At 28.7% G+C, this 20,753-nt stretch overlaps 1 protein-coding gene and 1 long non-coding RNA gene across 2 annotated transcripts; both read left to right on the top strand.

Annotated features, from left to right (window-relative positions):
- The first annotated feature begins 2,492 nt into the window (after positions 1-2,492).
- Positions 2,493-6,398, top strand: LOC136092136 (uncharacterized). Its single transcript, XR_010644223.1, has 4 exons — positions 2,493-3,857; positions 4,130-4,207; positions 5,215-5,379; positions 6,209-6,398. It is a non-coding gene; the product is annotated as an uncharacterized LOC136092136 (long non-coding RNA).
- A 5,367-nt stretch (positions 6,399-11,765) lies between these two features.
- On the top strand, positions 11,766-12,221 carry LOC136091678 (uncharacterized). Its single transcript, XM_065819386.1, has one exon. The coding sequence runs from the start codon at positions 11,766-11,768 to the stop codon at positions 12,219-12,221; it is 456 nt and encodes a 151-aa protein (XP_065675458.1).
- The last annotated feature ends 8,532 nt before the right edge of the window (positions 12,222-20,753 follow it).

The following is a 20,753-nucleotide window of genomic DNA, read 5'->3' on the forward strand; positions in this document are numbered from 1 at the left end:
TCAACACTTATAAGAGTGTACTCTTTTTTTTTTATTTTTTTATTTTTTTATTAAGGTGCCCCAAGAAGACCTAACGGTCTTGTCACAGAGCACCGCGGAAGTGAATTTAACCAGGAAGTTCACGCCTCCTTTCTTACCGTGACGTCCAAACGTCAAAAGTCCAAACGTCCAAAACTCGTCCAAACGTCCAAAAGCTCGTTTCGAACCTGAAATCTCCTGCTTAAAAAGCAAGCGCTCTAACCACTGCGCCACGGCCGCACAAAAAGATTATTATTGTTCTCCTTCTCTTGAGAAGGAGAACAATAAAAAACAAAGAAAAAGACGGGTAAAGGGTTTGAAATAAAAACACATAAAAAAATAATCAGAGGATTCAAACTTAATTTTACAAAAAATAAATGAGTTGATACATAAGCATAAAAATGAAGTAAGCATAAACTTGTGGTTAATGCAGCCTTTGTGAATCAAAGGACAATAGCCAATAACACTGAAATCTAAAGATGAAACAGGTCAACTCAAATTAGTCACACAAAAAGTCTGGTAAATGTTCAAGAGTCTTTAACAGATTTAACTGATAAAAATTACTTCAAATGCCACAATTATTTATAAAAGAAAGATTTAAATATATAATAGTTGGCAGTAATATTTTTAATGATCAAATCAATAATAATAATAACAAACTCTAATTAGCAATAATAATAAACTCTAGTTAGTTGGTACCTAACTCAAAATCGCAACAAAGGGCTATGTATGTGCCTTGATAATACACATCAAAATCACTAGCAGGGAATTCATCCATTTGCGAAATCCATTTACCAAAAGCACGAGCAGGGTCGCCATCTATATCATGGTACTGGGATAATGATCAACACTCTGATAGAATCACCCAAGCTGAGAACTATTACAGAACTCAAGAAACCTTACTACGAGAGTAAGAAACCTTACTACCAGAACCATACCTCTCATTAGGAGTTAAAAAGAAGAGTTGTACAACCGCTAACAAGGAGACACAAGCAAAAATCCACGAGTGAGGTCAAAACGATCTAGCATTCACCACTTAAGACAAGAAACAATTTAGCACAGGATTATATTTATACCAGCCTAATAGATAAAAAGATGGTTAACAGAACTTACCTCTTACACCTTAAGCCTCGGCTTGGAGGCCAATTACAAGACAATAGCCAGTTGCAGTTAACATCTCTCCAAGATTAATACTTTTATTGAGACATCATTTCTAGCTTATACTTAACTAGGAGCTCCAAGGCAGAGGTATTTCAAGTCTGAGTTATCTTTTCCTAGCATTTACTTAGAAAAGCAAATCTTAAAGGGCAGCAGGCCATGGTGCAGGTTGAACTGGATTATGTATCAAAAGTAGTGGAGTAATCGTGATGATCCTAAACCTGACTCGATATTTCTATGGCTTAGTTTGAGTTAGCTGATCTTCTCATCTGTTTCTGACTCATAACTACATTGATGCTGTGTGTCATGCTTTATTTCTTTTTTACCTTTCTCTCTTTTCCCCTTAATGTCTCTTCATGCTACGTTTTGCAGGAAAAAACACTTTCTCTTTGCATAAAAATGAATTTGAACTCTTCATTCTGGATTTTTATCACCACGCCTACTGTTAAACATGTTGATTTTTTGTTCTGTGAACTTTCATAGACAGACAATTTTTCATTAGACAACTTGGGTACTCTGGCTTGCATCCAAATAAAAACAACAGCCTAGTGGTTTACCCTCCGATTTTTCCCGGTCCCCCTGCAGGCGACTGAAATAGTTTATATTTCTTACTTTCAAGTAAGAAACATAAACTATTTCAGTCGCCCGCAGGGGGACCGAAAAAAAACATGATATGATATGATAACCAGTAGCTATGATAACCAGTAGTCCGGTTGAATAACTTTTTTTGGTGTTTTTTATCTCGGGTGAAAATACTCAAGAAAAAAAATTTTAACGTCTTACTACTAAGATACGACGAATAGGAAGCAGATTAATTAAAAATAAATTAATGGAAAAAAAAAAAAAGAGAGAAACTTTATAAGCTGTAAAAAAATATTGTTAAGTAACTTTAGTAACAAAGAGATATTATTGAAGATATATCTTTAAACACAATTTTAAAGATCGTCATTTTTGTCGTAGTCGATATCTGTTTCGCGTCGTTTCTTTTTGACAATCTTAACAAAAGTTTCATTACGCGGAGAAAAAAAGTTGAAAGCAAAGAAACCCAGTCGGCATATCTAGTATTGTAAATACTCGGAGTATTGATCACGTATAACATACTGCCGTTGATACCAGAAAAATACGCATTTAGTTTTAAGTTTCGAATTCGAGTTCAATACTACTTATTTATCAAAAATACGTATTATTTAATATTTGATCAAAATCGGATACGATATCGTACCCGATTTTGATCAAAATCGGATACGATATCGTACCCGATTTTGATCAAATATCAACATAAAACGGAAAAACGAAAACTTTTGCTTTAAAGCGCATGCTTAAACTGAAATTGTGAAAGCAAAATTTAAATTAAAAAGTTTTCTCTTGAGAAATTCAGTAAAAAGTTTGTCTGGAATGAAAAAGAATAGTCAGGAATACATGAAAAGTTGTATGAAGAGATATCGTTCTGCTAAAGCAGTATCGCATATCTCCAATACAGTTACAGTACTTTTTTGTACTAAAAAAGTTACTAAAACTTTATCATAAAAATATTTATTACTACTTTTAAATTTATTTAGTTTTATGAAGTCCTAAATTAATATAATTCAAATATATTATAAATCCTATAATTTCGTACCTTGCTTATTTTATTATGTTGATTATTATTTTATTAACATTTCTGTTATGCTATTACCTTTTTTTTGTACTGTTTTAAAAAATTTTGAAAAATAAATTAATATTTCGAGCCAACACTGACATTTCATTGTTGCTAAACGTTAAATTTTGTTATAAGGATTGCAGTTCTTCTATCTGTTTTTTGCTCTTTATTCAATAAGTATTTGATTTAAATTAAATATAATTATAATTTGATATTTTATTACGAGATATATGTTTTTATATATGAATATATATATATGAATCTTTTTAGATTTTTTCATATCATTTTTAAATTTTTTGTTCGCGCAATTCAAGTTATATATGTTTATTGTTTGCATATATGTTTATATTATGTTCAAAGTTGAAAAGTTTTTGATAAATATATGTATGTGGTAATATGTGTTATGTAACTGTTTTATAAATGTGTCATTAAAATAGTATAAAATGTATCTATTGTGTATATAAATATTATATGAGGTGTTTATATATGTTATATAAAGTTAAATAAATGTATTGTGTTTTATAGTTATTATATATGTTTATATTATGTTGTTTCCATGTTTTCAAAGTGTGCGACTTGGCAAACGTGTTGAGCAAGATTTTGCGTAAAGTTGTTATTCATGTTACTAATGTTGTTACATTTGGCTCACCTTTATGTTGGTGTCTATTGTTAAAAATTATAATTGGTTTTATTATTGAAACTCACTGCTTTTAATCATTCACTAAAAGCCACTCAAGAAAAATCATTTTGCCATATATACATTTTGTTTATATCTCATTTTTTATATCTCATTGTTTATATCTCATTGTTTATATCTCATTTGAATTTTTAGAACCATGAAGTACCAACATTTGTTTTCTAAAAGCTAACATGAAATAACAATATTTAAAAACTACTACTCTCTTATCATGACATCTTATCTCTATCAGATATATTGATTTTTGATTCATATTTGATGTTTATCTTTGTATTTACTTATCAGTTACATTTTTTCATTTCAGATTTATCATATGATGGATTTATGCGATATAAAAGAACAAATGTATGTAAATTTTTATGAATTTTTTCTAGGCTTTTCTAAATGTGTTTCTTATTCACATTTTATTTTACAAGCAAAGTCTGCAAGCAAATTTGAGCTGAAAATTTTTTTTAGCTTTTAAGGAGAATTGGCGTTCTTCTTTGTTTTATTTAATTTGTTTAAATATAGTAGTTCTAAAAAATAAATGTTTGTTTGTTCTTGGTTTTTTACTTATTTGTTTTCAAATTCTTATAAACTAGGCAACTCAGCTAAGCAAGTTTTGTTTTATTTTTTAGTACTATTGGAAAGAGCTGAAAGTTATTTTTTAGAGTGATTGAAAAGAACTGAAGTGTTTATTAGTTACTTCACACGGTGTAAGTGATACTGGTTTGACTAAGTTTACTATTTTGTTTTATTTTATATTGGATTTATTTTATATTTGATATATATTATATTAGATATATATTTTGTGTATTTAACATGGAAAACTGACTGTAATTTGTTGACACGAAAGTTTATAAACTTAAATCTGCCTATATTTCAGTATATTTATATATATATATATATATATATATATATATATATATATATGTATGTATATATATATATATATATATATATATATATATATATATATGTATATATATATATATATATATATATATATATATATATATATTATATATATATATATATATATATATAATTACTTTAGAGTAAAATATACTGATTGACATTGCTTCAATATTTTATACAAGTTTGTGCATTATTATTATTTTTGTTCATTAAGGTAAAAATAATTTTGTGCATTGTAGATTCTTTGTTAAATTAAAAATAATTGATGTAAATAAATATTGTTTGATATTTTTGATAAACGACTTATGTATATAAACATATAAAAAGATATGGATTTCAATAAATCTTAAGTTTAAATAAAGTCTTTGATTAGAAAAGATCACAATTTGTAAGATTCTTTTATGTTCATTTATTCAAATGTAACAATAGTAAGATTACTAGTAATATGTTTAATGATAACAGTGAAATTGAAATAGATAGTATTAGGCTCAACAAAGTTATTAATGTAAAATGCTATAAGGCAACTTGAAAATAGCTGTCAAATGAAAAAAATAGATCTAGGCAGGATGAAATTAATCGTTGTTGAAATGTAAGAAATGTAACTCGGCGTGCAGAAGGCCTACTTGACAGAATTCAGTGTCAAACAGTGTTAATGTCTGTTAATTTGATTTTACTTTAGACGCTTCAGAACAAAGTAAAGTATGAGTTTAACTATTTATAGTAACAATTAACACTTTTAAATCTAAATAATTTTTTTTTTTATAATTTCTATCATAATTATGTTCCTTTTTTCATTTTTTTTTAGTTAGTCTTCCCTTTGTCATCTTTTGATTAGTTAGCTAACTGTTGAAACATGGTTTTAATTTTGCAAATTTAGTATGATGTGAAATTTACTCTATTAATCATTGTCAACAGTTAGAGAGAAGCTGGAGCTTAATTAAGAAATGCTGGAACTTAGCTTTTAATCAAGGTAAAACCAATTTTGTTTACTGGTAACATAATAAAACCAGTTACTACTATTTATTCCGTGCTTTTTACATTTGTTAACATGCTGCTTTGGAAACACTTTCTCTCTCTCTCTCTCTCTCTCTCTCTCTCTCTCTCTCTCTTAGATGAGTGGGAGATTTAATAAAACTTATGTAATTACTGAGCTCTTACGTATTTCTTAATACCACAAATGATAATGACCATTTATAAGAAATATTTTACGAGTTGCTTACTATTTTATGATATAGTTGCTCAAATTGTTTAACTATAATTGTCCCTTGATTGTTCAAATATTGTAATAAATAAAATCTTTTTAGTCCAAGTATTTAAGTTAATAAAATATCTTATTAAATTGTGGTGTTATTTGCCAGTGTTACTATAGTAACAATGTATACATTGTGTTGTCTAGCCTTTTTATAATCTTTTTCAATTATTCTGTAGACAGAATATATGAACCTGTCATTTCGAAAAGGACATAAGTCCAAAACTTTTAGCAGTTAGTTTATAAGTTTGAATTAAAAATTTCTGTATGATTTATGTTTTTTTTATAAAAAATAAAAAATACATAAGTTATATACGTTCTTTATTTATCTACTTCTATGTTTAATTTCTTTAGCAACCTAGACATTATTGTAATAAAAATCATATTTTTGTTGATTTTGAAAAGTTTTAGTAAATGGACTTGTGCCCTTTTCGAAATGACAGGTTCATATATTTTCTGTTATTTTTATCCTAATTCTACTAACAATAAAATGCAAATAGTACTTTTGTAATTAAAAATTGTAATTTTTTTTTTAAATGTCTTTTTTTAGGTATTTGCAGGCTTTACTTGACTTTCCTTTTCTGGTACCTGAGTTGTGACAGATTTTAAAAAGAACTCAACTGATGTTAATGCGGTCTTTATGTCGTTACCTATAAGCAATGACATTGCTGATACGGAGTCAAAGTTAAAATATTTATAGATAAATTTGTATTTAATTTTTTAGATAATATATCAAGTTATTAATGTGTTTTTATTGGTATTAATGATTTAATAACTCATAACCCGTATTACGGGTTGCTTACTGCTAGTCATTATCATTATGTTATGAATTCATATTAGTTAATAAAATTGTATTGAATATTCTCTGGTTATCGTGTTTTATACGTGTTTAAATGCGAGTTTGATACTCAGTAGGCGTCGTATTGTATACCTGTCTTTATACGCATCTGATGTCTATTTTTAATGCGTGTTTGACACGATAAAATGGCTAACAAATACTCGTAAATAATGCGTATTCTGGAGAGTTTTAAATGCGCATGTAATACCAGGAAAATATTGTATTGAATATTCTCTGGTTATCGTATTTTATACGTGTTTACAAGAGTTTCAAATGCGAGTTTGATACTCAGTAGGCGTCGTATTGTATACCTGTTCTTATACGCATCTAATGCGTATTTTTAATGCGTGTTCGATACAATAAAATGGCTAATATACACACCACGTCGATACGTATTTAAACGAGTTTCTAATGCGCATTTACAATTAAATTTGCCGACTGGGAACGATTTATAAAAAAAAAATTCTATTATTCTCCCTCAATCTTCAATTAAATTTAGTCGAAAATATATAGCTTTATATGCTACTGAGACCATTTTTTTTCTTATTTCTCCTAGTACTTTAATAAAAGCTTTTTTTAAGCCTAAAAAATTAAACTTAACAAATCAATAAATGTTGAAGCTGTCTTTCAATAAATATTGAATGTGGTTTTATAATTGTTGTTTTACATTCATTTTATTGATAATACACTTCTCTTATTTTGATGACAAAACCTAAAGTTCTTTACCTAAAGTTCTTGAACACACTTATTAAACTTTTTTATACAAAGTTTTGTGATGTCCTTTACTTAAAGTTCTTAAATGATATCACAAAACTTTATACAAAGTTTTGTAATATCATTTAATGTGCCTTTTTTTTGTAAGAAATATTCAAGTTGTTTTAGTCTATTTTCATATTCACTGAAAGTATGCTGATCAATTTGACTTTTAATTTTTATAAAAAGAAAAAAAAAATATTTTATTATTGTAATTGAAGAAGCATTAAGCTGTGTGAAAAAATATGAGTTGGCCACTACAACAAGATTTGTTGTCTATAGTGTAACCAAGGGCTTTGGAATAACAGGTAAACTATAGTTTTGATACCTAGTTTTGAAACAAATCATTTTGCATTACGCAAATGTTTGCAATGTAAAAGCAGAGATTTTGTGACATGTTTTTTTGACTAACATAAAATACTTGGATTGAATAATATAGTTTATTTAAATGCAAGATTAACTTAGAAAATAGTTTATTTAAATGCAAGATTAACTTTGTATCATAACTAAAAATATTAAATATGATAATTATTTTCATTTTGTCATAATTTGTTTTTAATTTACTCAATGTTTTCAAAAACCCTAAGAGTTCATAACATTTTAAATGGTTTTAATGAAATAAATTGTGCTGAATGAATATATGCCAAATTCAGCATCTTAATATATATAAAGGACAATGTGTGTGTGTTTGTTTGTTTGTTCTCTATAGAAATCCAAACCGCCGGACCGATCTCGATGAAATTTGGCATGGGGGTAGTCCTCGAGGGGGAGAAGGTTCTTAGCTGGGTTTTGACCCCGTACCCCGACTCCCGGGGTCAGGGGGGCCCAAAAATGGATACCCCTGACCCCGGGGTCAGGGGGGACCATTTTTTGGGCCCATTTTTGTGTACAGATATCAGGTAAGCCAGTTTAAATATTGGCCTGGGCAATGCCGGGTAACTCCAGCTAGTTATATATATTATATATCTATAATGCTGAATAAAATGCTTTATTATATATATATATATATATATATATATATATATATATATATATATATATATATATATATATATATATATATATATATATATATAATACAATGTTTTGTTTTTTTAAGGTTGCGATAATATACTGTGTTTAATTTGTTTGTGTTGCTTTAAAATAATTTTTTAATAAATTAATTAGTCACACTCCAAAAACCATGAATATTTTTTATAGAAATGATAACAAAAAATCATAATTTTCTATGGGAAGATTATGCTATTCAGTATTCAGGCATACCCCATGGCTGTTGCTCACAAAATTTTAGATTGTCACCATGGTTTTGATAGGAATATTTCAGCGAAAAGCAGTTATAAAAGAAAGTACCTACTAACATGGGGATGGGAGTCTATATCATCTTTATATAGAAGTTCTCCATTTTTAAATATTGACACATTCACCAATGATTTTGTGTTAAGTAAATCAAATATATTCAAACGTAACCATATAAATCATACTAGTTTCAACTTAATTAATGACACTATTTGCAGTAAAACACCAACAAATCCATAATAAGATAGTACAAGAAAGAGAAACTCTACGGCCTCTGTAGTCTGCGAAATGTTAACAAGCATAAAAAATTTAACATTTGATTTTAATGAATCATCAGAAAAACTATGTCATCTAGATGGAAATATACTCAGAAAGCTTTATCAAGCAAGAAAGGTCTACCATTAAGTTCAGGTAATGTTATGCATGATTATGTAAATTTACCTTTTGTTAAAAAAAAAATTTATTCAAATCGTGGGGAAGGGGGGGGGGGACAAGTTGATGGTAGCCTCTATAATAAATTTTAAAAGCAACTCTCAGTAAGCACCAGTACAGGAATCAATTATTGCTAAAGATCAAATAACTGGTAAAGATACTTTTCAAACAAATTCTCTTACAATGAAGCATTTTTTGAAAAATGATTATTCAGGAAAATCAGTTTTATTTGAAAGAAATTATTCTTTGATTTCACAAGAAGATTTTGAAGACATTTCAAAAAATCAAATGTTATCTGATACAGTTATCAAATTTTTCCAAGATATGTTAAAGAAAGCTAACCCATATGCAAATGGACTTCAAGATCCCATATTGGGACAATTATTAAAGTTTGATGTTCTTGGCTCTTTACCATTTGTACAAGTTATATATAATGGATATTACCATTAGCTTGCCATCAGTACATATGGTTGTACATAAGGTGAAATAAATGTGCTTGATAGTAACTTTCATAGGTGTTTAAGCCTTGAAACACAAAAACAAATATGTTCTCTTTTAAAGTACAAAAAAGATGAGATAACAGTAAAAGTGCTCTCAGTACAGCAACAAGATGGTGGTATTGATTGTGGTTTGTTTTCAATAGCGTTTATTGCATTTATCTTATCACAAAACAGGTATCCAATAGAAGATATTTGGTTTGATCAAAGAAAGCCCTTTCCTGCTTAATAAATAATTTAATAATTCCTTTTCCACTTACAAATATGCAGTAAATATATGCGGTAGTGGTGTAGTGGTAGAGCGCTTGCTTCATAAGTGAGAGGTTCCGAGTTCAATCCTCACCTTGTCCCTGGTAGTACCGCACTCAACTCGTTTCACCGTGCAGCAGCCTTGTTCGTCAAGGTTTGTGTTTCGGAGTTATAGAGTTGAGAGAGGGTTATACCACAAAAAAGTAGCCTCCTCGTCTGTAGTGGCCTTCTCCACCTTTAGGAGGTGAGTTAACCAAAAAAAAATTAAAAAAGATAATGCAAGCCTAGATGCTCTTCAAAGGATTTTAAATTAAAACTGCACTGTTCTTGCAGGTTGATTTGGATTCCGTCAGATAGAACAATATTTGGAAGGTTTTGTACTACATGTTCGACTTTTGGCACTTACAGACATTGTGCAAACTTTAAACTTTTGTATGTTCATGCTTATCTCAAATAAGAATGTTTTGCAAAGAATTGTTGTGATTGGAACCCTTAATTTTTGGCCCACCCAGCCCTCGATTGAAAATATTTTATTAACTCATTGCTGGGAGCAATGAGTTGGTAAAATATTTTCTTTACTATTCTTATCTAAATTTAAATTCATCAACACATTTCAAATTTCATGCAATAACCTCTTTGTGTTCACTTTTTATGACCCTGCAAAATTTGCAGCCCCCTCAAATTGAGAGTGGTTAAAACCTAATATAGTAATAATTTTCGAAAAATAAGAGATTATTGCATGAAATATAAAATTTATTGATGAATATAAATTTAGATAAAAATAGTAGATAAAATATTTTATCAACTTATTGCTCTCATGTTAAGGGCTGGGCAGGCCTTTAAGTTAGGATTTTTTTGTTTCCAATCTCTAATCACTACAATCTAATTACAAATCAAATCAGGAATATGAAGAAATCCAAGTTAGAGCATCATTTTTTATTCAAAAAAAATCTTAAAATTTCTATTTTTGCCCAGAATAATTTTTAGGGGTCATTTGGAAGCAGTATTACAATTACTTTTGACTACAATTACTTTACTCTGGGTGATATAAATAAAAACATTTTGATAGCATCTTAAGAGTTGGATATCTGAAAATTAATAACATTCACAAAATAAATAGATTCAAAAAACGCAAATCTTTTTTTCAAATCAAAACGACATATATATCGTTATATATATATATATATATATATATATATATATATATATATATATATATATATATATATATATATATATATATATATATATATATATATATATATATATATATATATATGGTCTTTATTATTTTTTCCACACACTCCATATTTCTGATATATATATATATATATATATATATATATATATATATATATATATATATATATATATATATATATATATATATGGTCTTTATTATTTTTTCCACACACTCCATATTTCTGATATATATATATATATATATATATATATATATATATATATATATATATATATATATATATATATATATATATATATATATATATATATATATATATATATATATATATATATATATATATATATATATATATATATATATATATATATATATATATATATATATATCAGAAATATGGAGTGTGTGGAAAAAATAATAAAGACCAGCATTAGCATACCAGTTAGGTTAAAAAAATTAGCTATATTAAAAAGGCTTATTTTTATTTGTAGGCAAATGGCTCGATGTTATACTTGTAACCATTGGTTTCATAAGAAATGCAAAAAAATCAACAATATTGCTTTTGAAAACAAAGATAAATTTTGGAAATGTCAAGATTGCTACAACTTGATAAGAAACTAATGGTTTGTTGTATAAATTATTAATAATTATTAATACCTGTTGTGTTAATGCGATTTATGTATACATATATGTTTTGTATTACACTATATATATATACTTTATGTATTTTGTTATTTTGTTATAAGCTAGTATTATTATAGCTCTTTTGAGCCAACATAATTAATTTGGTTATTCTTTACAATCAAAAGAGCTAATATTATTATGAAATCAAAGAAAGATGGAGCGATTCATGAAACCTGATAGGCTTGGTATAGATCCGAACTCAACAGATGCAGAAAAAACATACAACCACTGGTTAAGAACATTTTACAATTTTGTAAGTACAGTTGATGATAACTCCATTAAGCTTAATCTTCTAATAAACCATATTGAACCTAATGTCTATGAATTCATATTAGAGTGTGATGATTTTGAACAAGCAACAAGTATTCTCGAGTCTATCTACTTAAAACCAAAGAATGAAATATTTGCCAGACACATTTTATCAACACGGAAGCAAAAACCGAGTGAATCAATAGATCAATTTCTAAATGAACTTAAAAAATTGTCTAAGGACTGTAAGTTCACTGCTGTAAGTGCTGAACAATATAAATCTGAAATGATTCGCGATGCGTTTATAAATGGCTTACTCTCCAATGTTATACGTCAACGCTTACTAGAAAACAAAACATAAGACCTTTCATCAGCCTTTGACCAAGCTAGATCTTTAGACGTCGCCCAACAAAATTCAAACTTATACTCACAACCAACTATACCTATCTCTGCCTCTATTCAGGAAATCAAATCATCTTTGCAAAATCAATCCATGACTGATAATCACTTAGCTGCTATAGTAAAATCAAAACAACTGTGTTGGTTTTGTGGAAATATCAGACATCCACGTACTAAATGTCCTGCTTGTGAAGCTATCTGTCACAAATGTAAAAAAGTTGGTCATTTTGAGAAACTTTGCAGATAATTTAGTGTTTCTGCTGCCGTTCCTAAAATTGATGATGATTACTTCTGTGCCACCATATCAGCTTCGGCAAACTCTCCTTTCAGAGTCTGTCATAACATCATTATTAATGATAAGTATAAAGCAAAAGCTTTAATTGATAGTGGGAGTACAAATAAAAGTTTCATTAATAATAAACTAGTGGCCCTACTCAATCTAGATGTTATTTATGAACAGAGTGTAATCGGAATGGCATCAGCTTCTTTATCAGCAAAATCAGATGGATATTGCTATGTTTCAATAACTCTTCAAAACAAAATCTATAACAAAGTCAAGTTGCATGTGCTAGATAACTTATGTATAGATGTTATTCTTGGCACAGATTTTCAAGAGTTGCATGAAAGTATTACCATTAAGTATGGTGGGAAAAGACCACCCATAACATTCGCAGCTTTAACAACAATGAACACTGAACCTGATGAATTGTTTGCTAATCTCACGAAAGATTGTCGACCGATTGCCACTAGATCTAGAAATTATTCTCAAAGAGATAAAGAATTTATTAAATCTGAAATCCATCGCCTGGTCCAAGCAGGAACAATAGAGCCTAGTAATTCACCTTTGCGTGCCCAGTTCCTAGTAGTAAATGAAAAGACTAAACGTCGTATGGTTGTTGATTATTCTGAAACTATTAATAAGTATACTCAATTGGACGCATATCCTCTACCTAAGATTGAAACGATTGTAAGCATAATTTCCAAATACAAAATTTATAGTACTCTCGATCTTCGCTCAGCATACTACCAAATACCTTTATCAAAAAAAGATCGACCATATACTGCCTTTGAAGCTGACAATAAGTTGTGGCAATATACTAGAATGCCTTTTGGAGTTACCAATGGATCTGCATGTTTTCAACACAAAATAGATAACTTTGTTAGAACATATAAACTAACTGACTGCTTTCCTTTCATTGATAACATTACAATATGTGGTAATAGTCAGAAAGAACATGATGAAAATCTACTTAAATTCAGATTAGCTGCTATTGATGCTGGGATTACATTTAATGAAGAGAAGTGTGTATTTTCAACTGAGACCTTAGATTTTTTAGGTTACCGTATATCTTATGGGTCCTTGAAACCAGATCCTCAGAGACTTGCTCCTCTCATTAAATTACCTCCACCTGATAATGCAAAGTCTTTACAGCGTATTATTGGAATGTTCTCATACTATGCAAAATGGATAAGAAAGTTTTCAGATAAAATTAGACCTTTGAACTCTGTTACCCAATTCCCACTCAATCAGCAGCAAATATCAGCTTTTGAAACATTAAAAAATGAGCTTGTTCAATCTTCCATGCAAACCATTGATGAGAATATACCTTTTACTGTAGAGACTGATGCTTCTGATTTTGCCATATCCGCCACGCTTAACCAAGATGGAAGGCCTGTTGCCTTCCATTCACGAACCCTTCAAGGGAGTGAACAATACTATTCATCAATGGAGAAAGAAGCTCAAGCGATAGTCGAAGCCATAAATCATTGGCGCCATTTTCTTTTGGGTCGAAATTTTATTCTCATCACTGACCAACGATCTGTGGCATTTATGTATGATTATAAATCAAGCAGTAAAATAAAGAATGATAAAATAATGCGTTGGAGAATAGCCTTGTCTCCATATTCTTATGATATCCACTATCGCCCTGGCCAATGTAATAGTGGTCCAGATACATTTACTCGTATTAGATGTGCAGAAATAAGTTCAGAATCATTATATGATTTGCATGTTGCACTTTGCCATCCTGGTGTTACTCGCCTCCATCATTTTATTCGATCAAAAAACCTCCCTTATTCAGTAGAAGATGTAAAACAAATATGTAAAGATTGTAGAATATGCAAAGAAATAAAACCCAAGTACTATCGCCCAAATGATGTGCACCTAATTAAAGCAACCCAGCCATTCGAACGTATATCTATTGACTTCAAAGGTCCATTACCTTCTTCCCTGAACAATATATGCTAACAATTGTAGACGAATACTCACGTTTTCCTTTTGCTTATCCTGTAAAAGATATGACAACTCAGACAATAATAAACTGTTTAGCTGATCTTTTTTCTATGTTTGGTATGCCTAGTTATGTTCATTCTGATCGTGGATCCTCATTAATATCTTCTGAATTAAAGCACTGGTTCTTATCAAAAGGGATTGCAACTAGCAGAACAACCCCTTACAACCCGACTGGAAATGGGCAAGTTGAAAGATACAATGGAATTATTTGGAAATCAATATTACTCACTCTTAAATCTCGAAATCTGCCTATATCATCATGGAAAAGAGTTCTACCTGATGCACTTCATGCTACAAGATCCCTATTATGTACTTCTACTAACTGTAGTCCACATGAACGTCTTTTCAATTTTCAACGAAGATCATCATCTGGGTCCTCAATTCCTTCATGGCTTGTCAACCCGTGACCTGTAGTTATAAGAAGAAATGCGATGCAAAGTAAATATAAAGATTTAGTGAATGAGGTTCAACTCATCGAAGCAAATCCTCATTATGCTCATGTGAGATTTCCTAATGGTCATGAGACAACAGTGTCTACTAAACAGCTGGCTCCCATTGGAACAACTCCTATAATACAGACATCAAACAACAATTTAGAAGTAACAACCATCGATCACCCAACCCCTAATTGATAGTAATGAAACTCCTTTAATCTCCAAAAAGGGACTAGAAAACAAAGTGAATCCTATAGAACAAATTAACACTATGCCTCGTAGATCTTCACGAACTTCTAAAGCACCAGAAAAACTTAACTTATAAATACCCTTGAACACTTTTAAGAGGAGGGTGAATGTTGTGTTAATGCGATTTATGTATACATATATGTTTTGTATTACACTATATATATACTTTATGTATTTTGTTATTTTGTTATAGGCTAGTGTTATTATAGCTCATTTGAGCCAACATAATTAATTTGGTTATTCTTTACAATACCTAATGCAATTAGCTTTAGAAATATGTAAACGAAGATCTAAATAAAAGGTTAGTGTACCCGGACACAAAAATTTACAATTTATTAAAATCCTGATGACCTTAATTTTTTTATTCTGTCTAAATATTTTCCCAAACAGTTTTTTTTGTGTTACTTAACAAAAAAACTACTTCATACAGAAGTCACAGTCATCACAAAATCTGATGTTGCCTGTTGTGCAATAAACAAAGATATTATTTTTTATATATGTGTTTGCTTTTTGTTCTAATAATTAGAACAAACACTTATATAATAAATAATATAAAAAATAAGTATGTGTATTGAAGTAAAGTACTAATTAGAACAAGTTCATATACTAATTTAACTAGTATATGGATTTGTTATAATTAGTAATTGACTTCAATTTACATACTTATTTTTCTTTCCTTTTGGTTTTTCAGTTAAATTTTTCTGAATACTAGTTTTACAGAATATAAGTAACCAGGGCTGTCAAGAGGGGGGGGGGATGAAAGGGACAGTTTGTCCCTGGCAGCAGATATCTAATGGGCGCCAAATAAAAAAAAGTACCTAAAAAAAAAGTTTCCTTCATCTATAATATCGGAAAATTTTCATAAACAAGGGTGCCAATCTGGGTTGCTGTCCCAGGCAGCATGACGGCTCTCAGCGGCCCTGTTAGTAACCTTCCTTTATGTATGTATGTTTTTTTTTCTAATATTTTTAATTTTTATAATTTTAATATCTGTTTTATTTATAACTTCAATTATACATTAATCTTGACTCTTCATTGAAACAACTTTCCCAAACAAAATAAAAAAGTATGACAGACAATGCAATAGAATAAACCATGCCTTATAACACATTTTTAAAATTTTATCAAGCTGTTGCAAACATTAACTTTTATCATTTAAATAACAGTTTTTTTTAGGCACCCTGAATATCCCTTATATCTGAAAGGCATATTTCCCATAAAATGGATTATATTCAAGATTCCAGGGTTGGAAAAAACAAACATTTTTTCAAAAGTAACTTTGCCATCTTTGAAATTGAAAAAAATGTACAGAACATTAAATATAGACACACCCTAATATTAGAATGTTTCTATGTTTAATGTTCTGTATATAGAAATAGTGTTTTACAAATTTGGGTATGGTTGGGTTTTGGCTATTTGTCTGATTTGCTTAAAAGATAAAAGTAAAGTAAGTATTCCACTAAATGCTCAAAACTTGGATATAAAATGCATAAAAATTATCTTTCTGCCCAGCTCATAATAAAATCTCAATCTTAAATATATGAAGGGAATGAAAACTAATTTTTGATTATAAAAATAATATTTGTGCACAAGGAAATATAAAACAAATGTACTTAAAAAAGAAAAAAGAAAGAATATTAATTCAAATTAACCATTAAGTTTAAATTCGTAAATTTCTCTAGGTTTATGCTAAAAACTTCTACTAGGTTAATAAATACTTTAATTTGTTTGTATATATATAATAGGGGTAGTCATTTTGAGGGAATTTTTGCAAACAAATTAAATACCCAGCTAAAATTAGAGCAAATATGCTAAAAATTTGTCAAAAATCATATTTTCAATGATTCCCTAATTTTCCAAAAAATGTTATTTAAATGATAAAAGTTAATGTTTGCAACAGCTTGATAAAATTTTAAAAATGTGTTATAAGGCATGGTTTATTTTATTGCATTGTCTGTCATACTTTTTTATTTCGTTTGGGAAAAATGTTTCAATGAAGAGTCAAGATTAATGTATAATTGAAGTTATAAATAAAACAGATATTAAAAATTATAAAAATTAAAAATATTAGAAAAAAAAAACACCTAAACAGTACTAACAATAATAATAAAAAATAAATTGCTATATAAATACTAATATGAACTAAGATAAACAAAAAATATATCACCAAACATAAAATAAATAAAACAAAAAATATTAAAAAATAAAAAGTATGCAAACAATAATGAAAGGCCTCAGAATGGAAAAAAAACATGCTACAACTACTTTTTACAACTACAACTAATTTATATGCCTTTCAGATATATGGTGCTTAAAAAAAACTGTTATTTAAATGATAAAAGTTAATGTTTGCAACAGCTTGATAAAATTTTAAAAATGTGTTATAAGGCATGGTTTATTCTATTGCATTGTCTGTCTTACTTTTTTATTTCGTTTGGGAAAGATGTTTCAATGAAGAGTCAAGATTAATGTATAATTGAAGTTATAAATAAAACAGGTATTAAAATTATAAAAATTAAAAATATTAGAAAAAAAAACATACATACATAAAGGAAGGTTACTAACAGGGCCGCCGAGAGCCGCCATGCTGCCTGGGACAGCAATTCACATTCTTGGACCAAAAATCACCCTAGATAGTACTTATATGGTGTGTTACTCAATGCTCAGAGTTGTACTGAAGGATGTTTTATCAAAAGACTTTGATGACGTTAATTAAATGCTTCTACATTTAATTTATCTTTAAAAATACAAACACCAAAAAACATCGTCAACAAAAAAAATCCACAACGCAAACAATGAAGGAATAGAATTTGATGTTGGGAGATATCATTCCAACAAATGCAGTGATTTATTTACATTTAGCACTTAGAAAATTCTTAAACAGTTATTTTTATAGCTACATATCTGAATAACTACATTAGTGAAAACAGTTATTGTTAACTACATTAGTGGCTTAAGACATGTTTCTTTATATTGTCTTAACATCTAATGTTTCAGATACTTAAAAATTGTATATAAGTAAAAATAGTTACAGTTATAAAAAGCATGTTATCTTTTTGAAATATAGTTCGTGAAAACATAGTTAAAAAATTTATGCACTTTAAAGCTTTTTATTTTGGTTAAATGCTTAAGGTCTATAAAATTTAATTGACTTGTTAAAGAGTTAACATTATTTATAAACTTTGGCATATATATAATTCTGACATATATAAAATTTGCTGAATGGTCACTCACGAGCAGTGAACGCCTGAGGGAAGAAATGAAGTACATTAGAATAAAGGACAATTATTTTTAAAAAAAGCATATTTTGACAGTTGTCAAGACAAAAATAAAGATTAATAGAGGAATATTTAAAATAAGACAGACAATGCACCTAAACAGTACTAACAATAATAATAAAAAATAAATTGTTATATAAATACAAATATGAACTAAGATAAACAAAAAATATATCACCAAACATAAAATAAATAAAACAAAAAATATTAAAAAATAAAAAGTATGCAAACAATAATAAAAGGCCTCAGAATGGAAAAAAAACATTAATGCCAATGTGTAAACATAATTTGTGTAGTGATTAAGTAATAAACATCTCCTCAGAGTCGCGTCTATTATTACTGGCGTTTCGATGAGGATCAGCACTTATCATTAGTTTATCCCGTCAGACAAACGTCATCGCCACTTATGCTTTACCCCGCGACTTACGCCTATTCCAGTGGTATGGTAAGTAAAAAACTAAGCACTATAAATTAAAATTCAAATAAAAACAACAGAAACAAAACTAAAACAACTAAAGTGTGCAAACAGAAAATACTATTGAATTTTCCCCAAAGACCATGCAATATGTCAACGATTTAAACCACAAAGGTACTTCCAGCACAAATAAACCAAAAACAATCAAATGGCAATATACCCTATTAAAAAACAATAAAAAAAAAAGGTTATTTTCATAGCCACATATATTTAAAAACATTGTTTTATCTGAACATTGTTTTATCTGAACATTGTTTTATCTGAACATTTATGTGTTTGTTACAGAGTAACTAAAGCAAGTTAAGTTTTTTATGTAAATAATTTTTTCATTATAATACAAATCTATATGATACTCTTCTGAATGTGAAGATACCTACGTGTATATATTATAATATTTGTTTTAATTGCATAATCTCCTTTGGCTAAAGAAGATTCATTGACCAGATTAACAATTTTTAAACTACTTTTTCAGACAAGCTAAAAAAAAATTACAGCTACATATTAGTTAGTAATTGGGGATACAGCACTATAAACACAAAAATTCACAGTAAATTTCTTTTAATTAATCAAACCTTTATTTTTTTTTTCTGTTGAATATCTCTTTATATTTACCAACATTTCATTTTAGTGTGGATACTGTTGAGAAACAGTTTGTTGGATACTGTTACAAGATGGTTTTAATTTAGTAATTTTCAAGACCTGAAATTTACTCTATTGATCATTAACTAACAGTTTAGGAAAGAAAAAAAAAATCAACCAAAGGTAAGAATAGTTTGGCTTATTGTTAACATTAAAAAATGGTTTCCATATCAAAATTAAAATTATCAAATTACCAAATACAAAAAAATTTAAGAATAAATTTTTTAGCTAATAGTAAAAGAATATAATCCTGGCTTAACTCAAATCCGAGTTATTTCCTTTTCATTTTATGGTAAGATGAAAACAGTGGTGGGATTCAGCTAGTTCGCACTGGTTCGCAAGAACCGGTTCCTGGACAGTAACATACTCTGCGAACCGGTTACTAAATCCTTGGAAAACGTAACGAAATATAGCGCTCTCGCAATATTTAATTATTCGGAGTTGTCACATAACAAAAATGGCTTCCCTGACGAAGACAAAACACAAATAATCTCTTAAAATTACAAATATTAGATATTACATTGAAATATTGAAGACAACTTTAATAAAATAAGTTATTATGTTATAAATAATAGTTTAAATTGACATGAGATCCAAAACTAACAATGTTAGATAGCATTTGATGGACATTATGATCGCCACATGTGAAAGAGTCTTAAACTTGTACATGTTGTATTTTTGGTTATTCCTTAGAATAAATTCTGAAAATGAAGAGACAGCGGAGCATGTTTTACTTTGTACAGAAAGTAAGAAGGTACTCTGGATGAGACTGCTTTATCTTCAGCTACTGATACTGCATCTCTGCATGATGCTATGGTAGAAGAAAAAACAGATACCATGTTAGTTCCTTATGCAGTGCTATAAGAGAAAATGATTCATCTCAGGATACTATGCTGCAGGAAGAAATGAGTACCACCTCAGCTCCCAACGCTGTTCAGCAAGAGCAACAACTTCCAGATCAACTCACAAAACAAAAATGTTAAAATTGCTTGGATTGATCAGTGAAAAAAACTAAATAATTTTTAAATCACTATGTTTAATTCACAATGTTACATCAACTTAAAATGATATTTTTAAACAGTTCTATTTAAAAAATTGTGAGTTATATTAACATAACACTAGACAA

This window comes from Hydra vulgaris, chromosome 15 (genome assembly GCF_038396675.1).
Source record: "Hydra vulgaris chromosome 15, alternate assembly HydraT2T_AEP".
NCBI lineage: Eukaryota > Metazoa > Cnidaria > Hydrozoa > Anthoathecata > Hydridae > Hydra > Hydra vulgaris.

What these genes read in the sequence shown, in the direction of transcription:
- LOC136091678 (XM_065819386.1), top strand. Translation starts at nt 11,766, where the DNA reads ATGGAGCGATTCATGAAACCTGATAGGCTTGGTATAGATCCGAACTCA.